This window comes from Tamandua tetradactyla, chromosome 4 (assembly GCF_023851605.1).
Source record: "Tamandua tetradactyla isolate mTamTet1 chromosome 4, mTamTet1.pri, whole genome shotgun sequence".
NCBI lineage: Eukaryota > Metazoa > Chordata > Mammalia > Pilosa > Myrmecophagidae > Tamandua > Tamandua tetradactyla.
In genome coordinates this window covers 35,306,739-35,320,007 of record NC_135330.1, presented here as the reverse complement: position 1 = coordinate 35,320,007, position 13,269 = coordinate 35,306,739, and the positions used below count along the sequence as shown (strand labels likewise).

Sequence of the window (13,269 nt, the reverse complement as noted above, 5' to 3'; positions counted from 1 at the left end):
AAATAAGTCTCTCAGGCATTTCTTTGAAAAATAAGTTATTGAATTTTTTCTCCCCCATATAGGTCAAAATTGGAAATTGCAATACTCCTAAACCAAGCTTCTTTGATTTTGAAGGAAAGCAAAAATGGTAAGAAATTCTGGGAATCCCTAATGAAATGATTTAGGTGTTTAAGAATTACAGAATAGCAGATTAAAGAATTATTTTTATATTAATCGCTCTTTGCCGTAGACTATGCTTACGACAGGCAGTTGGGAGAGAGATTAAAATAATCCGCTTTTAGCTAAGTCTCCTAGAGGATTCTTATGCCATGTTGTTGGTATATAAGTAGTTCACAATAGACTTGCATTCCTTACATACGAATTGTTTCTTAGAGAGTAACCATAAAAGCTATTGCTTGAGATCTTCCTTTCCTGCTTTACAGCCCCTAATGGGTCACCTCTTCTCTCCTCTGAAGGGATCTTTGCCAGGAAGATGGGAAAGAAGAACAGCATAATCCCCATTTTTTAACTCTTCCCATTCCCTACCCCCAATTTTATTTTTGTCTCAGTGGTATTGTTCCTTGCCTCTTATCTTTACCCAGGCCCCATAAAGAGTTGTTTATAATAACCTCTTGGGAAGAAGGAGAAAAAAACAGCAATAAGCCTATTACTTCCTCTGAATATATGAAAAAACATGATAAACCACCTTCCTCAGATTTTTTACTTATAATTCAAAGATTCCCTCTTACCATTTATAAGACCTTATTTTCTCTTTTCCTTATCTAAGTGAAAAAAAAGAAATTGCATATAGTAAGGAACCTTTTTTTTATAGAAGAAGGATTTTGGAGCATTAGCCCTAGAATTAAAGGAAGTACAAAGGATAGGGTGAAAAAACAAAAAAGCACATCAAAACAAAAACAATGATGAAGTATGGTTGTAGAGGGAGGAAGTACTAAGAAAAATGGATTCTAACTTTGCATTCTAGAGTAATGTTACTCTAAGAGTGGTCCCCTGGACTAAATGCCTGTCTGCAAAGTATGTGTTACCCATCTGCAAGGAGATATGGAGCTTGAACTGGCATGTAAATCAATTATGTCATCAAGTGTACTGTTTAGTTCAGTTGGCATTTTTAAATTTATTAAAAAAATTTAAAATTTTTTGCTTGGGCAGGTACTGGGAATAGAATTCTGGTCTCTGGTATGGCGGGCAAGAATTCTGCCACTGAGCCACTGTCACACCACCCGAAATTTTTTTTTTTTTGTTTGTCTAAGATTTTGTCCATGAAAGGGGCATTCCTTTGATTTACGTTCTGGCATAAGCTTTCTCTGCTGATAGTAATAAACAGTATTCTGACCGGCACTTTATTACTATTCTAGAGATTACCCAATGTAACTTTGTGAGTGTCTTGTTTTAATTTATGAATTTTTTAACTTCACTATTATTTTTTCTTGTGCCTTACCTCTTTTTCCATCGTTTTTAGCAATTAAAACAGTTTACAACCACTATAGTAATAATTCGTTCTGGCAAGAATCATTAATGGATGCTAAAACCATTGTACAGTCTGACCCACATTTTACTTATTAATAACAAAGCAGAAATCTAGCAGACACTGCCTTTATTGAGTCATCAGTCTTATCATTGATAATGGGACAGACTGATATCATGTGCCCCCTGATGTGATACATTGTAAAGGACATGTCCCCTATACATTACTCTTGCCAAAATATTATCCTGATTTCAGTTATAATTAAACACTTATGTCAAGAACACTATATAGGTAAGACAACTCCAAATTGAGGGATACTTTATAAAACTATTTATTTGGGTTTATAGAATGTCCAAAAAACATTTGAAAAATGTAAATGTCATGAAAGACCCAAAAGGCTAAAGATATATGAAATTTTGTGCTATGTGTGAATCTTTATTGGCTCCTGGTCTGGGGGAAAAGAGCTATAAAAGACATTATTGAGACAGTTAGGGAAATCTGACTATGTTCTATATATTAGATGATAGTATTGATGTATCTTTATATATTTAGGCATAAAGTGCTATGGTGCACAAGTTAATCTCAAGAGGTTCAGTAAAAATAAATTTAGGAAAACTCAAGATGTTATATTCATCATAGGAACAAGGAGATAGTAAAAACTGTGGGACTGAATTTTGTTTTACAGTGGACCAGGGAAATAGAGAAACTCAGATTGGAAGGAGAAAGAATTGGCAGGGGAAAACCAAGAAGCATGCCTGTACTGGCAGCTGGCAGGAAAAAGAGAAAGAAATGACCCAGAAGGGAACTGAGGACTAAAATATTACATTGCTCTTGGTATTTATACTGTAGGAAGTTCCTGTCTTCTTACACATTACTACCTTTCAACTACTCTCACCAGTCTTTACTTTTGAAGTCCTTGCCTGAGACCTCAGGATTGGCACTAGATAGCTTAACAGCAGAAGGGAAAAGTGTCTTTCTTGCCTCTCAAGTAAGAAGTTTGGAGTATTTTCCTAGGGAATGTTGTCTTATGTGATAACTAGTTTTCATACTACTGAAGTGCCAAAAGCACAATTTGTAAGTTAGGAACTATCTCTGTTGGTCTGTAGACCATGCATTCTCAACAGGGATGGAAATTGATTTTGGGGGGATAATAAAATCTTAGATATTATACAGTGGTTTATGGTCCTCCAAGGTTCAACAGATAGGCAGTATATCTGTTAGTAAAATTTCATGGGGAAGAGTAGTTAGGAAAAGATTATGTCTAGAAAGGCTCTTTAGGTGGGATAATAAGGAAAATAGGTTAAAAAACACTGCTATAGACCAATGTAAATGCAAATAGAGAGGACTGCTCAACTATGGCTTATTATCTTTATCTCCAGACTCTTAAAGTGTGTATGCAAATTATTTTTTATTAATAAAAGAAATACACTATTTGTATTATTAATATAGTTAATAACGGGTCATTTTGGATATTCTGTACTATAGGGAAGCATGGAAAGCACTTGGTGATTCAAGTCCCAGCCAAGCAATGCAGGAATATATCGCAGTAGTTAAAAAATTAGATCCAGGTTGGAATCCTCAGGTAAGACTTAATGATTGTAAATGATATTTTCCAGAAGCATATTATCTTTTTCTCAAATTTTTAAAGCTAATTTTAGGCTTAAGTAACATTTTTAAAGTTTTTTTTTCTAAAATCAAATGATTGTAAGAATGTTACACTATTTACCTAAACATATTACTGTTAAAATAGTAACAGCTGCTAATACTGAGAACTTTTCTGAACTATAGAGAAATTTTAAAAGGATAACAGTAATTTTCAATCTCGTAAGAATTCAGTTCATTTAAGAATTTGAAAGCATTTAACTTGAGGTCATTGTTGTGATCTTGGGAAAAGGGAAATTGCTCCTTTTTTTTTTCTTTTTAAAAAATTTTATGGGCATCTTCTTTGTGAATACACAGTGCTTACAGATAAGGTTGAAAGATGAATAAGACATACTTTTTGCCATTATGTAATTTGAAGATATAGAGAAAAAAACATTAAAAATATGATAACATTGTATAGCAATAATAACATAGTGTTTGGGAGTCTGGTAGAAGGAGATATTATTTTGAACTTTGGGGGCATTGGATATTATTCATTAAATATGCTCTGATTTTCTATATTGTTATTGGAGAATATCTTAAAGCATCTAGAAATAATTTAATAAAGGTGCAGTTGCTATTTTGTTTAAAAACTTAAAACTTGTTTAACTGGTGTTTCAGTGAAATTAGGCGCTGTTGGTACCATGTCAAAAATACAGACTTGGTATTTCTTTTCAATCAGAATATTTAGTCTATATGCTTCTAATGGTGAATGAATTCAGCAGTTTTCAGTGTATTTGTAATAGTTAAATTATTTCATGGATACATAGTTATCAGCAGTATGAAAGATTTTTTTCCCCATCAGTTGTGGAATCTTAAAATCTCAGAGATGAAAGGAACCTTAAAGAATGATACATTATGACAAACAAAAGTATATCTTAATTATGATTACAGAAGAGGAGAAATACTCAATTTAGGATATCCTTGATGATAAAACTCATGACCTTTTGGAAGTCAGTGCAAACTTTCCTGATGTTTTTGATGTGCAATAGTATTCATTCTCAGAAATTTTCCTACTCCATAATGGGTTACTCTTTCATGTTGAAACAAATGTAAAATGGGGCGTTTTGTCCTTTTTATCTGACTGTTAAGGTTTTATTGATTTAGTCATTCATTCCACACACTGTGCATTCATTCCACACACTACAGGTCTAGGGGCAAGGGCTACAGAAGTAAACAAAGCAGATAAATCCTTGCTTGAGTTTACAGTCTGTTGGGGATAAAGAATACAATAGATAAGTTAATATTATATTAGAAGATGATAAATACTCTGATGAGAAAGCAGGGGAGAAAGGGAGTATAGGAGATAGGGTTACAGTTTCAAATAAGATGATCCAGGAAGCCTCACTGAAAAGGTGACAGTGAGCATAGAGTTCAAGGAAGTGGGGGAGTGAGGTGTACAGTTATCAAAGGAAGGGCAGTCCAGATGGAGGAGATAGCCAGTACAAGTCTTTAAGGTAGTCAGTCATTATTGGTGTATTCTAGATACCACAAGCAGGACTGAATTGAAAGTATGGGAATGAAAGGTAGATGTTCCGGTTTGAAAGGATTATGCACCCTAGAAAAGCCATGTTTTAATCCTGATCTATCTTGTGGAGTCAACCATTTATTTTAATCCCTGTTCAGCACTACAGGTTAGAAACCTGATTAGATTATCTCTGCAGAGATGTGACTCATCCAAATGTGGGTATTAACCTTTGATTAAAGGGAGATATGACTCCACCCATTCCAGGTGGGTCTTGATTAGTTTACCGGAATCCTTTAAATCTGGGAAAAGCTTCAGAGCCGTGAGATCCATGAGAGCCACGAGAACCTCGAGAGGCCACACAGCCAGAGACCTTTGAGATGAAGAAAAGTGCCCCTTCTTCATCTCCATGAAGAAAGAAGCGAGGAGAGAAAGCTAGCAAACATCACTGTGATCGCCATATAGCCATATGCCTTTCCAGTTGAGAGAGAAACCCTGAACATCATTGACCTTCTTGAACCAAGGTATCTTTCCCTAGATGCCTTAGATTGGACATTTCTATAGCCTTGCCTTAATTTGGACATCTTTGGCCTTAGAACTGTAAAATAGCAACTTAAATTCCCTTTTTTAAAAACCGTTCTGTTTTTGGTCTATCGCATTCCAGCAGCTTACAGACTAAAACAGTAGAGAAGTAGGAAATAATATAGGTTGGGGCATGTGGGGTAAGGCCTTACAGAATATGTAAGAATTATGGCTTTTGTTAGAATGAAAGGGGAAATATAATCTTGTGAAAAGGTATAGTTATTCTTCTACGTTGTCCAGTACATAATATCTTAATGAAAGTAATACAAGCATATACAAATAAAAATTCGAATAATGTAGAGAGTATAGAATGAAATTTGTCTCATATTCATTCAGTCCTATTCCCTAGAAATATCTGTCTACATTTTTTTTTAGCTTTTTATTATGGTGCTATATATACAACTCAGAGTTTCACATTTTAACCACTTTCGAGTGTACAGTTCAGCGGTACCAGTCACATTCACAGTGTTGTGTTGCTATCATTACCGTCTACTACCAAAACTTTTCATCACTCCAAACACTTTTGATTGACTGTTTCTGTCATTCTGCCGTGCTTCCTCCATAACATTACACTCTAGATTCTTTTTTTTATTATTTCCAAAAATGTTCTTTGTAAATTGAGCACCTACTTATCTGATGTATAGCTGGAGATTGGCCTGGATAATTCCTGCAGTTGCAATTCCACCTCCATTTCTATTTACACCTAGTAAAATCTGTTATGACCACCAGATAGCAAAGTTCATTATGAATAAGTTGACTTTATTCTCAGGACTTTCTAGGGACTTCTGTCTGAATCACTGGTGTTGATACCTTGGTTTCCAGTAACTACCTATTGCCTTACTTTTTTTTTAAATGTCCGTAGATCTTTAAAACTTTTATATTAGCTTGGGATCTTATTTGAAATTTCATTTCTCTTCATTTAATAGTTTACTCAACTGAGAATCCTAGAAGTCATCCCTCATTCTTTCCTTTATCACTACTTAGTGGCCACTTCATTAGTTGCCAAGTCCCACAAATTTTATTTTTTAAATATTTCACATCCATCACTTTCTTTTCATCCTTACTACTTCTGTTTTAGTACAGTCAGCCTCTCATTATTTCTTGCCTAGGCTGTTGCAATACCTCCAGTACATGCCCTTGTCTTTTTTCTTTTAATATTTTTATTGACAAATCTTCACACATACAGTCCATACATGGTGTACAATCCGTGGTTCATAATATTATCACATATTTATGTATTCATCACTATGATATTTTTAGAACATTTGTATCTATTCTAGTTTGCTAGCTGCCGGATTGCAGTATACCAGAAACGGAATGGCTTTTAAAAAGGGGAATTTAATAAGTTGCTAGTTTATAATTCTAAGGCCCAGAAAATGTCCCAATTAAAACAAGTCTATAGAAATGTCCAATCTAAGGCATCCATGGAAAGATACCTTGATTCAAGAAGGCCGATGAAGTTCAGGGTCTCTTTCTTTCTCAAGTGGAAGGGCACATGGTGAACACAGTCAGAGTTCCTCTCTCTTCTGGAAGGGCATATGGTGAACATGGCATCATCTGCTAGCTTCTTCTCCTGGCTTCCTGTTTCATGAAGCTCCCCGGGAGGCATTTTCCTTCTTCATCTCCAAGGTTGCTGGCTGGTGGACTCTGCTTCTCGTGGCTATGTTGTTCTTCTCTGCTCTCTCTGAATCTATCTCATTCTCCAAAATGTTCTTTTATAGGACTCTATATAGGACTTCAGAAACTAGTCAAGACCCACCAAATGGGTGGAGACACATTTTCCCCAATCCAGTTTAACAACCACTCTTGACTGGGTTACATCTCCAGGGAGATGATCTAATTACAGATTCAAACATACAGTATTGAATAGGGATTATTCTGCCTTTACAAAATGAGATTTAGATTAAAACTTGGCTTTTCTAGGGGACATACATCCTTTCAAACCAGTGCAGAATCACTCCAGGCAAAGAAATAAAAAGAAGAAACTCATACATCTCATACCCTTTAACCCTTCCTTTTCATTGACCACTAGTATTTCAGTCTACCCAATTTATTTTATCCGTTATCCTCCCTATTATTTATTTATTTTTCATGTATATTTTTTTACTCATCTGTCCATACCCTGAATAAAAGAGCATCAAACACAAGGTTTTTTTTTTTTTTTTAATTTTCATTTTTTACATGGGCAGGCACCGGGAAACGAACCTGGGTCCTCTGGCATGGCAGGCAAGCGTTCTTGCCGCTGAGCCACCGTGGCCTGCCCCAGACACAAGGTTTTCACAATCGCACAGTCACATTGTAAAAGCTCTGTCGTTATACAATTGTCTTCAAGAATCAAGGCTCCTGGAACACAGCTCAGCAGTTTCAGTTACTTCCCTCCAGCCACTCTAATACACCATAAACTAAAAAGGGCTCTCTATATAATGCATAAAAATAATCTCCATTTGAAATCTCTCAGCCACTGAAACTTTATTTTGTCTCATTTTTCTCTTCCCCCTTTTGAACAAGAAGACTTTCTCAGTCCCCTGATGCTAGGTCCTGGTTCATCCTGAGAGTTCTGTCCCTTGTGGCCAGGGAGATTTACATCCCTGGTGTCATGTCCCATGTAAGGGGGAGGGCAGTGAGTTCACCTGCTGAGTTGGCTTAGAGTGAGAGGCCACACTTGCACAACAAAAGAGATGACACTTAGCCATAATTATCAGTAGGCTTAGCTTCTTCTTTTCAGGGATAAGTTTCATAGGGGCAAAACCCTGAGATCAAGGGCTCTGCCTATTGATTTGGTTGCCCCCTCTGCTTGCGAGAATATCAGAAATTCTCCCAATGGGGAAGTTCAATATTTCCTCCTTCCTCCCCAGTCCCCTAAGGGAACTTTGCAAATACTTTTTTATTCATTATCCAAATTACTCTGGAATATATCAGGGCATCACAGTAACCTGGACAAACCAACAAGAACTCACTCCCTATTCAAGATTTCATGTACTTATTGTCCTCCCTGTTTTGAGTCTGGTTCCTCCCAATTCTGTCCTCCACATTGCTTGTAAAATGACTTATCTGAAGTACAAATATGACTTTGTTTTCCCTGTTTAAAAGTGGTTCCCTGTTCCTTATTGACTAAATTAGTATGACATGCAAAATCCTTGATAATCTGATCCACATCTATATTTCAGTCCTACCTCCTACCTCTCCTCACCTTTTATTTATTTATTTTTCCATAATAAACTTTGTTTTATCCAAATACCGAGCATATATTTATAACATTCTTCCCCCACCCCCACCCAAAATATCTACAGCTGTTCTTACATCTAATTGGACATCATTCATTCAGCTTTTTTTTATTAATTTAAAATACCAAAAAACACCACCAAACAAACGCAAACATTTGTAACTTTGATCATTCCATTCTGCATATATAATCAGTAATTCACAGTATCATCACATAGTTGCATATTCATGATCATTTCTTGGAACGTTTGCATCTATTCAGAAAACGAAATAAAAAGAAAACAAAAATATTCATATATACCATACCCCCCATCGCTTGCCCTCACCAATCACCAGCATTTCACTCTAAATTTATTTATTTATTTATTTATTTATTTTACATGGGTAGGCACTGGGAATCGAACCCAGGTCCTCTGGCATGACAGGCAAGCATTCTTGCCTGCTGAGCCACCGTGTCCTGCCCTCTAAATTTATTTTAACATTTGTTCCCTGTATTATTCGTCTTTATTCCATATGTTTTACTCGTCTGTTGATAAGGTAGATAAAAGGAGCATCAGACACAAGGTTTTCACAATTACATAGTCACATTGTGAAAGCTATATCATTATACAATCATCTTTAAGAAACATGGCTACTGGAACACAGCTCCACATTTTCAGGCAGTTCCCTCCAACCTCTCCACTACATCTTGACTAACAAGGTGATATCTATTTAATGCGTAAGAATAATCCAGGATAACTTCTCAACTCAGTTTGAAATCTCCCAGCCATTGACACTTTATTTTGTCTCATTTCGTTCTTCCCCCTTTTGGTCAAGGAGGTTTTCTCAATCCCCTAATGCTGAGTCTCAGCTCATTCCAGGATTTCTGTCCCACGTTGCGAGGAAGGTCCACACCCCTGGGAGTCATGTCCCACTTAGACAGGGGAAGGGTGGTGAGTTTGCTTGTTGTGTTGTCTGGAGAGATAGGCCACATCTGAACAACAAAAGAGGTTCCCTTGGGGGTGACTCTTAGGCCTAATTTTAAGTATGCTTGACCTATCCTTTGTGGGGTTAAGTTTCATATGAACAACCCCCAAGACTGGGGACTCAGCCTAAAGCTTTGATTGTCTGCACTGCTTGTGAGAATATCAAGAATTCAACTTGGGGAAGTTGAATTTTCCCCCTTTCTCACCATTCCCCCAAGGGGACTTTGCAAATACTTTTTTTTCACTGTACAAATCACTTTGAGATTTATCGGGGCATCACTCTGGACAAACCAACAAAATTTCATGCCCTACCCAAGGTTCTATGTACTTACGGTGTTCAGTTAAGCTGTCTACATAAGTTATATTAGGAAATGCACTAGTCAAAATATAAATTTTTTACCAAATAAGCATTTTTTGCTTTAGTTTCACATATAAGGTAAAATTTTAAAATATTAATTACCATCTATTTTTAGTACCCTTCAGTAATGACATTCCTTTGTTCTTCCTCCTGCAAAAACATTTTTAAAATTTGTACATTTAGTCACTATCATTATACACCCTAGGCATTCCTAGATTATACCATCTCAGTCTTTATCATCTATCTTTCTTTTTGATTTCATTTGTCCTCACCTTTTATTTTATGTTCCAGTAGTATGAGACTGCTTGTATTTCCTTGCAATATTGTTTCAGCATCCTGGCCATGCACCAGAATCCCTTGATGCTCAAGGCTCACCACAGATTTACTTAATCAAACTTTATGTCAGGGATAAGGTCCTGGCATATGGTTGGTTTGTCTTTTTTTTTAAATTTTTTTATTAATAAAAAAAATTTACAAGAAACACAAACATTCCCAACACATACACTCAGCAATTCACAATATCATCACATAGTTGCATATTCATCATCATGATCATTTCCCAGAACATTAGCATCAATTCAGAAAAAGAAATAAAAAGACAACAGAAAAATATAACAAACAGGAAAAAAAAATTTTTTTACAGGCCATACCCCTTACTGATCCCTTTCATTGATCACTAGCGTTTCAAACTAAATCTATTTTAACATTTGTTCCCCCTATTATTTTTTTTTGTTCCATATGTTCCACTCATCTGTTGACAAGGTAAATAAAAGGAGCATCAGACACAAGGTTTTCACAATCACACAGTAACATTGTGAAGGCTATATCATTATACAATCATCATCAAGAAACATGGCTACTGGAACACAGCTCTACATTTTCAGGCATTTCCCTCCAGCCTCTCCATTACATCTTGGATAACAAGGTGATATCTACTTAATGCATAAGATTAACCTCCAGGACAACCTCTCGACTCTGTTTGGAATCGCTCAGCCATTGACACTTTGTCTCATTTCACTCTTCCCCCTTTGGTCGAGAAGTTTTTCTCAATCCCTTGATGCTGGGTCTCAGCTCATTCTAGAGTTTTTCTCAATCCCTTGATGCTGAATCTCAGCTCATTCTGGGATTTCTGTCCCACACTGCCAGGAAGATCCACACCCCTGGTAGTCATGTCCCACGTAGACAGGAGGAGGGTGGTGAGTCTGCTTGCTGTGTTGGCTGAAGAGAGAGGCCACATCTGAGCAACAAAAGAGGTTCTCTTGGGGGTGACTCTTAGGCTTAATTTTAAGTAGGCTAGACCTATCCCCCATGGGGACAAGTTTCATACAAACAAATCCCAAGACTGGGGGCTCAGCCTATAGCTTTGGTTGTCCACACTGCTTGTGAGAATATCAAGAATTCAACTTGGGGAAGTTGAGTTTTCCCCCGTTCTCACCATTCCCCGAAGGGGACTTTACAAATACTTTTCCACTCACTGATCAAATCACTCTGGGATTCATCAGGGCATCACCTGGACAAACCAACAAAATCTCATGTCCTATACAAAGTTCCATGTACTTAAGGTGTTCAATCAACTATCTACATAAGTTATATTAGGAGATGCACTAGTCAAAGAATAGATTTGTACCAAATAAACATTTTTTGCTTTAGTCTCACACATTAGTTGAAGTTTTAAAATATTAAGTACCATCTATTTTCAGCACACTGCAGTAATGACATTATTTTGTTCTTTCTCATGCAAAAACATTTTTTAATTTGTACATTTAGTCACTATCATTATACACTCTAGGCATTCCTAGATTATACCATCTCAATCTTTATCGTCTATCTTTCTTTGTGATTTCATTTATGCCCCAACCCTCCTCCCTCTGTCATTCTCATATGCAGCTTTATTCAGTGTTTTAACATAATTGTATTACAGTTAGGTAGTATGGTGCTCTCCATTGCTAAGTTTTTATATTCAGTCTTGTTGCACAATCTGTATCCCTTCAGCTCCAATTACCCAATATCTTACCCTATTTCTATCTCCTGATGGTCTCTGTTACCAAGGAAATATTCCAAGTTTATTCACTAATGTCAGTTCATATCAGTGAGACCATACAGTATTTGTCCTTTTGTTTCTGGCTAATCACACTCAGCATAATGTCCTTAAGGTCCATTCATGTTGTTATATACTTCATAACTTTATTCTGTCTACAGCTGCATAATATTCCATCTTATGTAAATTATGTCACAGTTTGTTTAGCCAACTGTCTGTTGATGGACATTTGGGCTGTTTCCATCTCTTGGTAATTTTTAATAATGCTGCTATAAACATTGGTGTGTAAATGTCCATTTGTGTCCTTGGCCTCGTGTCCTTTGAGTAGAGACAGCATATAGCTGGGTCCTGTTTTTTAATCCATTCTGCCAGACTATGTCTTTTGATTGGAGAGTTTAATCCATTAACATTCAGTGTTATTACTGCATGGGTAGTACTTTCTTCTACTATTTTGCCTTCTGGATTTTATATGTCATATCTAATTTTCCTTCCTTTTACCTTTACTCATAGTCTTCCTTTTTACACTCTTCTCCACACCTCTCTCTTCTGTCTTCTTATCTGTCTCTAGTGTTCCCTTTAGTGTTTCTTGCAGAGCTGGTCTCTTGGTCACAAATTTTCTTGGTGATTTTTTTGTCTAAAAATGTTTTAATTTCTCCCTCTTTTTTGAAGGACAATTTTGCTGGATATAGAATTCTTGGTTGGCAGTTTTTCTCTTTTAATAACTTAAATATGTTATCCCACTGTCTTCTCGCCTCCATGGTTTCTGCTGAGAGATCTGCGCGTAGTCTTATTGGGCTCCCCTTGTGTGTGATGATTGTTTTTTCTTGCTGCTTTCAAGATCCTCTCTTTTTCTTTGGCCTCTGACATTCTGATTATTAAATGTCTTGGAGTATGTCTATTTGGATCTATTCTCTTTGGGGTATGCTGCACGTCTTGGATCTGTAATTTTAAGTCTTTCATAAGAGTTGGGAAATTTTCAGTGATAATTTCCTCCATTAGTTTTTCTCCTCCTTTTCCCTTCTCTTCTCCTTCTGGGACACCCACAACATGTATATTCATGCTCATATTTTTCCATTTTTTTCCCTATAGTTTCTGTTTCTTGTCGGATTTCAGATGTTCCGTCCTCCAGTTCAGAAATCCTATGTTCTGTCTCTCAAAATCTACCATTGTAGGTTTCCATTGTTTTTTCATCTCTTCTACTGTGTCTTTCATTCCCATAAGTTCTGTGATTTGTTTTTTCAGGCTTTCAGTTTCTTCTTTTTGTTCTTTCCTTGCCTTCTTTATATCCTCCCTCAATTCATTGATTTGGTTTTTGGTGAGGTTTTCAATGTCTGTTCGTACATTCTGAATTAATTGTTTCAGCTCCTGTATATCATTTGAATTGTTGGTTTGTACCTTTGACTGGGCCGTATCTTCAATTTTCCTAGTGTGATTTGTTATTTTTTGCTGGCGTCTAGGCATTTAATTACCTTAATTAGTTTATTCTGGAGATTGCTTTCACTTCTTTTATCTAGGGTTTTCTTGCTGGATGAA

General features: G+C 36.3%; 1 protein-coding gene across 1 annotated transcript in view; it reads left to right on the top strand.

The window, feature by feature from the left end:
• The window catches only part of ACBD6 (acyl-CoA binding domain containing 6), a 319,330-nt gene that overhangs the window by 9,317 nt on the left and 296,744 nt on the right, over positions 1-13,269 (top strand). Inside the window, exons 2-3 of the mRNA XM_077157162.1 lie at positions 63-127; positions 2,951-3,047. Of these exons, the coding sequence (XP_077013277.1) occupies positions 63-127; positions 2,951-3,047 (162 nt within the window). The remainder of the gene's footprint in view (positions 1-62; positions 128-2,950; positions 3,048-13,269) is intronic.